General features: G+C 38.9%; 1 protein-coding gene across 1 annotated transcript in view; it reads right to left on the bottom strand.

Annotated features, from left to right (window-relative positions):
• LOC126059385 (protein CC2D2B-like) overlaps window positions 1–11,758 on the bottom strand; it is a 30,425-nt gene extending 18,667 nt beyond the window's left edge. The window contains exons 1-2 of the mRNA XM_049855091.1: window positions 11,586–11,758; window positions 4,202–4,310 (exon numbers count right to left, since the gene is read on the bottom strand). Coding sequence (XP_049711048.1) covers window positions 4,202–4,310; window positions 11,586–11,758 — 282 coding nt within the window. The remainder of the gene's footprint in view (window positions 1–4,201; window positions 4,311–11,585) is intronic.
• Between the last annotated feature and the right edge of the window lie 865 nt (window positions 11,759–12,623).

Here is a 12,623-nt window from a genome sequence, read left to right as displayed (position 1 = left end):
TAAAGTAGGAATGTCAACAGAGGCATATTCTAAGATAATAGCAAGTTGATAGCATTAATGAACACAGCATCTGATTAGGGATAGAACAAAATTATTTTAGGCATCACAAAAGTAATTTTGATTAAAGGTTTGTAACGATAATCCTCTCACCACTGCCCATCCCCCACTCTACAAATCTTGATTCCTTTCTAACTTTTCTTTCATGTCTAGCTTCAAGTTTAACCCCTATATTAACCACTAATACTTCTCGCAGTGGTTAAACGTTTGGCTACTAACCAACAGGTCTGCAGTTTGAATTCATCAGCTTCTCCTTGGAAACCCTATGGGGCAGTTCTACTGTGTCCTGTAGGGTCCCTATGAGTCAGAATCGACTGGACGACAACAGGTTTCAACACTTTTTTCTAGGAGCTCTGGTGGCACAATGGTTAAGTGTTTGGCTGCTAATGAAAGGTTGGCAGTTCAAACCCACTAGTCACTCTGCGGGAGAAAGATATGGCAGTCTGCTTCCGTAAAGATTACAGCCTTGGAAACCCTATGAGGCAGTTCTGTCCTACAGGGTCACTATGAGTCAGAATTGACTTGATGGCAATGGGTTTGATTTTTTTTTTTTTTTAATTTTCTCCATCATCCTATTTTCCTTTTCCTTGAGTGCGGGGGTCTTATTGTAGGGTCTTTGGACAAGAACTAGGGGGTCTCTTGTGAGTATGTCCCTTCATCAGATTCTTAAAGTGATGAAAAAAAAAAAAAGAAGAAGAAGAAAAGGTGAAAAACAAATACAGCGGAGACTCTAACCAGCAAGTCAGGGCTGGGGGCAACTTGGAGAAAGCATTCAACAGTTACAAAAACTGCTACTCACTATACTTTAAACAACATACTTTTGCCTCACTGGTTAGTTACCATAAGGCTGCACATACAGGGTTCACAGGAATTTTAAAATTGTAGTAGAGAACAGAATGCTTGGTACACCCACAAATCAAATAATTTTGTACTTAACAGTATAAAAGACTATTGATTAATTATAAATATATTAATTATAAATATCTCGCCTACCAACCTTTTAATATAAAAGAAATTAGTTATACAACAGTAGCTAAAAAAGAAATTTAAAACCACATATGATATAAAATAAGATACAAAATAAATGACAATGGCATACCTCCAGGCAAATTGTTTCAGGCCAGTAGATTAGTTGAATATTGAAAATTTGCTGAAACATGACTTTAAAATCAAGCTGTAGGGGAGATACGGAAGTACAGGAAACCTGTTTATCATTGTAAAATATTTTAATAAAATATTTAAGCTTCTGAATTTTGGCTCTCCTCTTTTGTTCATGCCTAAAAATTAAATAAACCTTTAAGTGACCCTTGAAAAGTAAAATTGTTCTTTTCAAAATGTAATTTAGCATATTAAAAATGAAGATGATCACTTTAGAGGGCAAAAATGGTAGCTTTAAACCAAATAACACTTGCCTAGTAGATAAAGTTTCTCCTACTCTGTTTTTTAAAAAAGATGTTTACTCAAAAATACAAAAAGAATTAAAATTAGAGCACAGTAAATTATTCAGACATTTATCTGACTGAATTATAATTTTAAAAGATTATAGCATTTACCCTCCAGATGCATAATGAGAGAATTGAGGGACTTAAGAATGGGAGTACAGAAGTTTGAATCAAGAATTAAAAAATGTTTTCTAACTTTTTTTCTATAATTTTTATTGTGCTTTAAGTGAAAGTTTACAAACCTTTTCTAACTTTTAAAAGACACTGCATAGTGAAGAATTAACTTAATCCAAAGAGAGGGAGGGCCTTTATCCCCCGTTCCTGGGAGATAGCCTCTAAGTCCTTGAAATTTTCCATGTGATTGGCATGTCTTTATTATTAATGGTGAGCTCCTCAGGACCACAAACCTACTAGTTAATACTAATGAGATAGCTTAGGATAGGGGCTGGCCATTCACAACGACTAGAGGAGTGAGGAGAAGGATTGGAGATTGAGTTCAAGCACATGGCCAATGACTCAATCAATCATGCCTATGTAATGAAGCTTCAGTAAAAATTCTGGACACTGAAGCTCCGGGGAACGTCCCTGATTGGCCATATTCTGTATGGCCACATGTTGATGTGCCCGGAGAATGATGTGTCCTGACTCCATGGGGAGAAGGTAATGGAAGCTTCACATCTGGGACCTTCCCAGACATCACCTTATGAATATCTCTCTTTGGCGACTTATGATTCGTAACCTTTACTGTAACAAAACTTTAACTGTAATAGCACTTTCAGTGAGTTCTGACAATCATTCCAGCAAATTATCAAGACTGAGGGGGTAGCGGACACCCCCAAATCTGTGCATAGCTGGTCCAAAGTGAAAGTGGCCTGGTGACCTCAAACTTGCAGTTGGTGTATGAAGTCTTGGGCAGATTTGGCAATCTGGAGGACTGTGTCCTTAATCTGAAGTCTGGCCTAACTCTGGGTAGTTGGTGTCAGAAATCATTTGCAGACACACACACATGCATGTGCACACAGGTTTTCCTCAAGTGGGTCGTTCTAAGACAACAGACTTGCTGTATCCTCTTAAAGGTCTTTGTATATCCCCTTATGCTTTGTACATCCCCTTATGTACTGTGCACCCCCTTTCTCCAGGAGAGTGGGGAATCCTTTCTTTCTCTGAACCCAAAGATCAGAAAGGCAAGCCAGGTTACTTCCCTGGAACTTCTATGGAAACCATTTTTTTTGGGAAATAAATTGATTTGTTGAGTATAACGAATCTCCTAAAGACAGTCTTCCATTCATTCATTTATTCACTCAACCAACATTTATTGAATATCTTCTCATAGTGATGTGGACATTTGAAATACATAATAAATTACCTCAGGCTCTTTTTGGAAGTAGGTGTGGAACAAATAATAAAAGGTTGCTCCACTGCCGTACTTCTCTGGTCAGAGAAAGGATGGTGATGGTCGTGTCTCTATGTCTGCTACACTTTTGTATTAATTTTTTAATGTAACCACCCATTCATTTATTTAATGACTATTTATTGGGCATCCATCATGTTCCAACACTACGCTAAATGATATACATTCAAAATATTCAAAGATGGATTGGTACGAAGTGTTTAACGGGACAGAGATGTTGAAAAGTTGGACCTAGTCCAGTGCACTCAGTTGCCATATCATAAGGGAGATAGAGGCCATGGGCCTAGTAGATGAAGACATGGAGATATGTGTAATGCTTGTTTTTACATGAATGTCCTAGGAGTAACACACAACTGGGAAAGAATAAAGTTTGTACAGTCAAAGAAGTAAATTGTCCAGAGGGCCCTCTTGAGAGGGAATACTTTTTATGAGAGTCAGAGGTTTTTTAGCAAGCAAGAACGGCCATATAACCTCATTTTTTATGGTGGCTTTCATAGGGTTTTCAAGGCTGTGACCTTCTGAGACGCTTCTGGATGGGTTTGAACCACCAACCTTTTGGCTAGTAGCCAAGTGCTTAACCACTTGTGCCACCCAGGTAGTCCCATAAAATTAATGGACAATATGTAATGAAGCAATAATTCTTAAAAAATGCTTACGGTAAACATTTGTATAAGTTTGTTAATTCTGCAGTGAAAGAAAGTTGCGGCATCAAGGTAACTGGCTTTATCCCTTGAATTTCTGTTTCTTCAAGTTCTGAAGCTAAATATGAGAGGTTCTAGAAACAAATAAGTAAATATAATTTAAAATGTGCATTTATTAATTAGGACAATTATTATTAAAATTAAACTTTTATCTCTTATATTTGTCATTTTTTGGATAACTTTTACAAATATCAAGACTTCCTATTTTCTAAACCCTGAGAGTATGGCCCCCAGATACCCTTTCAGCTCAGTAATGAAGTCGCTCCTGAAGTTCACCCTTCATTCAAAGATTAGACAGGCCCATAAAACAAAATGAGACTACAGGGGCACACCAGCCCAGGGGCAAGGACTAGAAGGCAAAAGGGGACAGGAAAGCTGGTAACAGGGAACCCAAGGTCAAGAAGGGAGAGTGTTGACAAGTCATGGGGTTGTTAACCAACATCATAAAACAATATGTGTATTAACTGTTTAATGAGAAGCTAGGCTGTTCTGTAAATCTTCATCTAAAGTACAAAAAAAAAAAGACTATTCTACCAAATAATGAAATATTATAACTAGTTAAGTTGAATGTTATTTTCCTATATAAATACCTCCTCTTTTTCCCCATTCTTGTATCCTTTGCCTTCCGTTTTCCTCTCAGTCTCAGACATTTCTGACAGTTCTTCTTGCTTTTGTTCACCATACTTATTCATTTTAATCCTAATAATAAATAGACTTATTTAAAGCAGAAATAATGCAGGTACTTTAAAGGTGTTAGAGGTCTTGCCAACACACACACATACATAAACACAACCAATCTCTTACCAAAAACAATTTCACATCCTAAGGAAATGATCAATATGATAAACTTACACAAAAAGGGAAACTATTTGCTCACTCTCAGTTTTTGCAGATTTCTCTCTACCTCGCAATTTAACACCAGGATTTACAGCTCTGTCTACAGGCATCAAGAAACCTTTTCTCTGGTGAGAAGAGGTAAACCCGGGATAGGGAGATATAAACACACACCATGTTTCCTGTCATTTTTCTGCCTCATACTTTTAAAGCTGTGAGGACATGATCATGTAAAACGGAAGGTGACCATGGTGATGTTAAGTGGCAAGCTGGTTTTACTACTTGGCATTTATGTACACCTAATAAGCAGTTCACAACATAAGTTATGCTAATAACGATATCCTACTCTTGTAAAGTACTTACTAAGTACACTGACAGGCAATGCCCTAAGTACTTTACACATATTTAACCAGTAGTCAGATGGAGTCAAATCAATTCTAATTTATGTCCCTGGGTGGTGCTTGACTGCTAACTGAAAGGTTAGCAGGAAAGGCTTGTCCTGTCCATCTGTTTCCTGAAAGGTCACACCCTTGAAGACTATATGGAATGCAGTTCTACTGTGTACACATGGAGTTGCCATGATTACTCATATTAACTTATTTAATATTCACAATGAGGCTATGAAGTCGGTGCTATTATCATTCCTCTTCTATCAGTAGTACAACAAAACCTAGTTATCTGGAACCCTTTCAGAATATAATTGGTCTGGGTGCTGAGTTTTCCCATAGCTTAAGGGTTTATTATTTTCAGTGCAACGTTTGTTTTGCTTTTTTAAAATTTAATCCTTCAAGAAGGAATTCTTTGATAAGATATTTTTTGCTCTGGTGGGAATGTTAAATGCTGCAGCTGCTTTGGAAAACAGTCTGATAGTTCCTCCAAATGTTAAGCATAGAGTTACCATATGACCTAGCAATTCCACTCCTGGCTATATATCTAAGAGAAATGAAAACATATGTCTACAAAAATACTTTACATGAATGTTTACAGTAGACTTACGACAGCCGAAAGTGGAAACAATCCATATGTCCATCAACTGATGAATGAATAAATAAAATGTGGTCGTTGTTGTTAGGTGCTGTCGAATTTGTTCTGATTCATACTGATCCTATGTACAACAGAATGAAATACTGTCTGGTCCTGTGCCATCCTCAAAATTGTTGTTATGCTTGAGTCCACTGTTGCAGCCACTATCAAATCTATCTCACTGAGGGCCTTCCTCTCTTTCTCTGACCCTCTACTTTATGTGGTATACCCAAAGAATGGAATGTGTTAGATCTAACTCATACTACAACATGGATGAACTTTGAAAGCATGATGCTAAGTGATAAAAAAAAATAGAAGGACACAAAAGGCCATGTATTACATGATTCCATTTATTAGAAATTTCCAGAATAGACAAGTCCATAGAAACAGAAAGTAGATTAGTGGTCATCAAGGAAAATGCAAAGCAACTGCTAATGGTTTCTTTTTTCTTTTAACAGCTTTATTGAGATATAATTTACATACCATGCAAGTTACCGCTTAAAGTGTACAATTCAGTGGTTTTTAGTATATTCATAGGTGTGTGCAACCATCATTCAGCCAAACTTAGAACATTTTCATCACCTTAAAAAGAAACTCCTTATTCTTTAGCTATCACTCTCCTATAACTATCTCTCCAACTCCCAGCCTTAAGCAACCACTAATGTATTTTCAAATGAATGGAATCATAAAATATGTATTTTGTGACTAGCTTCTTCCATTTAGCATAATGCTTTCAAGGCTCGTTCACGTTGTAGCATGTATCAGAACTTTATTCCTTTTAGTGGCCAAATAATATTTCATTGTTTGGATATACCATGTTTTGTTTATCCATTCATTAGTTGATGGACATTAGCTATCATGAATAATACTGCTAAAAACATTCATGTACAAGATTTTGTGTGCATTTGTTTTTATTTCATCTAGACATGGCAGCGATCTTGGGTCTATAGCTCTCTCTTTCTATTCTCGGCCAATGATAAGGCTCTGAGGAATGACAAAGGTCCTAATATTATTGTACCAAATGTTGTGGCTTTTACTGTTTGTATAGCTTGCACTTTTTTTCTTTCTCTTTTTAAAAGCCTATTTGACAGTGATCTGAATCCCTTCCAGGAAGGCAGGCGCCTAATAGAGAACACAGTGAAGACACCATGGAAGAATCTGGGTTCTCTGTGCTACCTACCAGTACTATGGTTTGGGTTCAGCAGGCAGGAAACAAGGTCTGTAGCTACTGCTCAGCCAGCTTCTCTAAGCTTAAAGCAATGTTGCTAACATTTGACAAGGAGAGTTCGTTGCCTGAATGAAAATACAGGGCTATATCCTCAGCCTCTTACTAGCTCACTTGCGCTATCATCACTCCACGAAACCTGCTCTGGCTAAGATCACCAATAACCTCCATCTCAGAAAATCCAATTAACATTTTTAGTCCTGAACTTAGCTGGTATTTTAGAGGCATTAAACTCTGTTAACCACTTCCTACTATTTAAAATATTCTCTTTGCCTCCGTGGTGAAACACTTCAAGTGATGTTTGTTTGTCTTAACTCTGGTTTCTTTTCCTCTACCAACCAACTTAAAGTATTTTCTCAAGACTCAGTCCTTGACCCTCTTCTCATCCCACTCTACTCTCCCTAGTTTCATGCACACCCATGGCCTTCAAATCACCATTACTATGCCAAAGAAATCAACATTTTTATTTCTAGCCCAGACCCTATATCCAGCCGACCACTCAATACTTAGGTTATCTCAAAGGCATCTCAAATTCAATATTCTAGAAACCAAATATATGAAGAAAGAATAACCTGAGCCCAATGTCTAGGTCCTAGGTGTTCTTATCATAAGTATTGTCTTCCTGAAGGCCTAGCTACAAGATTATTCAGTTAGGTTTCATAAGGAGCTGGTTTGCTGTGATGTCACTAATGGTAAACTTGGCCAGGAAACAGGGTTCTCACAAGCATCTTCAAACATATAGCTTTTCTAATGGACCAAATTGATACTTTAGCTCATTAACACCTAAATGCCACAATTTAGGGTAGCCGAGGCTAGCCCTGCTGAGGTGCCAACCTGGTCTCTGATACTATAGGATGCAGTTCAGAGGTCTCCTACTCAATGTAGTCTGAGCAGATGAATTTAAGCCAAAGTCCACTGAGAGAGCTGAATATTAAATGTCAAGAACAAAAGCAAAGGGCCTCGGGTAGGGTTGGAGTTGAGAGCAGTGAGTAAAAGAGCCAGTGGGAGCAGGTAATATGGGTCCAGGACCACTGCTCTGAGTAGCCTTACAGCATCTGTGGCTCCCCTTTGTTGTTCATGCTGCATGTATATCAGGTTGGCTTAAAAGATTAGATGCAAGTCAGCAAATTTGGATTTGAGAGTCTGGGATAAAAAAGGGTTTCATGCTATATTTAGGGTTAGAAAATGTCAGCAGCATTTTTGTTAAAAACCACTGTAGCAGGAAGAATCAAGGAAGTAAATACTTTTGTTAAGTTTCCTGAAGTTACATTCAACTTTACAGTTTTGAAAAACAAAAGGTCCAGGGCCATGGGTTGGAGGGAGGAAACCAGCTATTTCACTGTGGGATCACAAACAGCTTAAGTGATTAACAAGTACAATTTTGAATTATAATTATCTCCTTCACTAGACATATTTTATGCCTTTATCCAACTATTTAAAATATGTTCCACCTAGAAACATGATTGCTGGGTCTATGTTTAACTTTATAAGAAAGCGACAAACTGTTTCCAAACTGGCTGTACCATTTTGTATTCCCACGAGCACAGAATGAGAGTTGCTGTTGCTCCACATCCTTGCTTGCGTTTCTTATCATTTTTTTCATTTTTCTAAGTGGGGGGTTTTAGCCATTGGAATACGTGTGTAGTTGTATCTCATTGGGGTTTAAATTTGCATTTTCTTACTTCCATGACATGATGTTGAACATCTTTTCATGTGTTCATTTGCCATCCGTATACCTTCTTTGGTGAAATATCTATTCAAATCTTTTGCCCATTTTTTAATTGGATTGTCTTCTTATTAAGTTGTAAGAATTGCTTATATATTTAAGATACAAGTCTTCTGTTGACTATCGTGAATAATTGTGTGGTAGGTAAAATGGTGGCCCCAAAAAGGTATGTTCACACTGTAATCTCTTGAACCTGTGAATGTGATCTTATCTGGAAAAAAGTTCTTTGCAGATATAATTAAGTTAAGGATCTCAAGATGAGATCATCCTGGATCATTCAAGTGAGGCTCAAATCCAATGACAAGTGTCATAAGAGATACATGAAGGAGAGACACAAGAAGAAGAAGAGAAGCCCATGTGAAGATGAAAGCAAAGATTGGAGTTATGTAGCCATAAGCCACAAGGAACATATGGGGCTACTAGAAGCTAGAAGATACAAGGAAGGAGTCTCCCCTAGAGCTTTTGGAGGGACTGTGGGCCCGTGGACACCTTGATTTTGGACATCTGGCACCCACAAGTGCGACAGAACAAATTTCTGTTATTTTAAGCCATCAAGTTTGTGGTCATTTGTTACGGCAGCCCTAAGAAACTAATACAGTAGTGTCGCTTCTGGATTTTCTTTCAGTTATTGTGAATTCTTGGTTATCATAGACAGCTCCTCAGGAAACTCTGAGGTGCGATGGACTGCTTTTATATGGCCTTTCTTGCCATGGTCTTATAAATCCCACCCAAGTGATTAGGTGGGACTATACAAATAAGGTAATTGTGGTTCACCAAGGGGATTGGATAGTTTGCTAATAATGTAAATAATTTCAAGAGGTAGTATATAATCAAAAACCAATGGTACTGAAGGAAGAAGTCCAAGCTGCACTGAAGGCGCTGGCAAAAAACAAGGCCCCAAGAATTGACGGACTACCAATTGACATATTTCAGCAAAGGGTTGCAGCGCTGGAGGTGCTCATTCATCTATGTCAAGAAATTTGGAAGACAGCTACCTGACCAACTGACTGGAAGAGATCAATATTTATGCCCATTCCAAAGAAAGGTAATCCAATAGAATGCAGAAATTATCACAGTATCATTAAAATCACACACAAGTAAAATTTTGCTGAAGATAATTCAAAAATAGTTGCAGCAGTACACTGGCAGAAAACTGCCAGAAATTCAAGCCAGGTTCAGAAGAGGACGTGGAAGGAAGGGTACCATTGCTGACGTCAGATGGATCTTAGCTGAAAGCCCATAACAGCAGAAAGATTTTACCTGTGTTTTATTGACTACGCACAGGCATTTGACTGTGTGGGTCATGACAAATTATGGATAGCATTGCAAAAAATGGGAATTCCAGAACACTTAATTGCACTCATGTGGAACTTGTACATAGGCCAAGAGGCAGTTGTTGGAACAGAACAAGGGGAACCTGCATGGTTTAAAATCAGAAGAGGTGTGTGTCAGGGTTGTAACCTTTCACCATACTTTTTCAATATTTATGCTGAGCAAATATTCTGAGAAGCTGGACTATATGAAGAAGACTGCAACATCAGGCCTGAAGGAAGATTCATTAACAACCTGTGATATACACATGATACAACCTTGTTTGCCAAAAGTGAAGAGGACTTGAAGTACTTACCGACGAAGATCACAGCCTTCAGTATGGATTACACCTCAACATAAAGAAAACAAAAATCCTCACAACTGGACCAATAAGCAACAGCATGATAAAGGAAAAAATGTTGAAGTCATGGATTTCATTTTACTTGGATCCACAATCAATGCCCACAGAAGCAGCAGTCAAGAAATCAAAAGATGTATTGCATTATGGCAAATTTGCTGCAAAAGGCCTCTTTAAAATGTTGAAAAGCAAAGATGTCACTTGGAGGACTAAAGTGCACCTGACCTAAGGCATGATATTTTCAATTGCCTCATATGCATGTGAAAGCTGGACAACAAATAAAGAAAACTGAACAAGAACTGATGCCTTTGAATTATGGTGATGGTGAAGAATATTGAATATACCATGGACTGCCAGAAGAACAAACAAATCTGTCTTGGAAGAAGTAGAGCCAGATTGCTCTTTGGAAGCAAGGATGGGGGGACCACACCTCACATTCTTCTGACATGTTATCAGGATGGAACAGTCCCTGGAGAGGGACATCATGCTAGGCAGACTTTCAGTGAAAAAGAGGAAGACCCTTGATGAGATGGATTGACACAGTGGGTGCGACAATGGGCTCAAACATAGCAACAATTGTGAGGATGGCGCAGGACTGGGCATTGTTCTGTTCTGTTGTACCTACAGTTGCTATGACTCAGAACTAACACGGTGGCATCTAACAACAACAGTGCAAATATAGTTCACAACACTCATGTGGAGGTGGAACCATGCAAATAAGGTCTATGGAACCCTAAAGTAGGCACTGGTCAGTTTTGCCATCCTGCTAGACTTAAAATGAGTCATCCCAGAGGCAGGAGGAGAGAATCTCACTACCACCAAGGAAGAAGAGCCAGGAGTGGAGCATGTCCTTTGGACCTGGGATCCCTGCACTGAGAAGCTCCTGGCAGGAGACAGTGCAGTGGGCTTCCCAGCCCACGGAGCAAGAAAGCTGAGAGCATTTGGACAGGAGGCTTGCTGGAGGAGTAGGGTACCTCTAGGCACTTGGTAGAACTAGGTTTGCTGACTTATAGAACTAGAGCCGAGCGCCTTCAGGCTGAGGCTTACTGGGGGAGTGGGGTGCCTCTGGGCACTTATGGGCAGAGTTAAAGAGCTTTGTAACACCTGCCCAAGCAGGGGAGAGGCCGAGAGCCAGAGAGAGGCTTGCCTGCGGGCATGAATAAGAAGCTGTCCTTACGGAAGCACTGTATCCTGAGTGTTTCTGAACCTGAATTGTAACCTGTTATTTCCCTAATAAACTCTGTAACTGTGTGTATGGTCTCTGAGTTCTGTGTGGCCATTGCAATGAATTATCGAACCTGGCAGAGAAGTAGAGAGTGTCGTGAGAGGGATCGCTGACGTCAGAATTGGTAAAGATGGAGGAGAGAAGAGGCATGTCTGACCTCCACCTTATAGGAATCAGCCTTGGGCTGTTGATCTTGATTCTCCTCTTTGTGAAGTTAAGGGGAGGTCAAATGTCCCTGCCACACCATAAGAGCAAATAAAGCAGCCACTCACCTCTGAAACTGTAACTTTATTGGGGTGCTTGTAAACCCTTGCCGTTTTCGAAGGGATTTCATCTGTTTCCAAGTCCGTAACATACTGTGCAGTAGTGAGAGGTCCTTTTCCCTTTCTAAGTCATACAGCTGTTTTGTATTACTACGGCGATAATGGTAAATGAAAAAATACATTGGTGGATTAGAACAATGAATAATTAAAAAATGTCCCCAGAAAAATGTATTACACTAACCCTTCTGAAACCACACCTTATTTATTTTTTCTATTTTACCCACATCTTGACACAAAGACTGAAATTTCATCATTAGAGACTGTTCTCTCCTGACTTAAAGGTTTTTCACTGTTAAAACATGCCCTGCTAAAATGCAAATACTCCTGGAAAGGAAATATGCTAACTCCACCTCTGTAAGATCCTGAGGTAAAAAGACACCAGAGAAAGAGCAGGGATATAGGAGAGAACAATGAAGGAGAGGGGATGGGGAAACACATACGTTTTGATATTTTGCTTGCTATCTATCAGCATTTAATTTCTGGTTGGTATTTCACTGTTTACAGAAAAGTTCAAATCAGGCAGTACATACCCCTCCCAATACTTTTGTATTTGCCTTGTTGCAGTTTGATTCTCCCACAACTTCTATTTTACCACCTAATAAGTTCCAGTTGGCAGCTCCAAAGCCACTAGTTTGGGTCTGGTTCAGATTTAGAACGCCAAAATTTCAGTAGAGCTTGATGGGAAAGGATGGTGGCAGCCCCACACCTGAGACTTTTGAATCACTCTAAGGAAGTTTTGGGGAAGGATTCTTATGAAGTCAAAGTGCATGAAGATAAAAAATATACCTTTCGAAACTCAGTTTATATCACTTCCTTAATGTGGCCTTCTTTGAATACCTTCGCACCACATAGTTAAATATCCCTACCATAGCCCTTTATGTTTCCTCTTTTAACACTCATCACACTTGTAAAAACACATTCAACGTGTGCTTCCCCATTAGACTTCAAGGTTCAGTGTCCTGCAGGGTAAAGGGTTTGTCCTGGAAA

This window comes from Elephas maximus, chromosome 16, assembly GCF_024166365.1.
Source record: "Elephas maximus indicus isolate mEleMax1 chromosome 16, mEleMax1 primary haplotype, whole genome shotgun sequence".
Lineage (NCBI taxonomy): Eukaryota > Metazoa > Chordata > Mammalia > Proboscidea > Elephantidae > Elephas > Elephas maximus.
The sequence above is the reverse complement of the archived record's forward strand: the minus strand, read 5'-3'. Positions and strand labels throughout refer to the sequence as shown.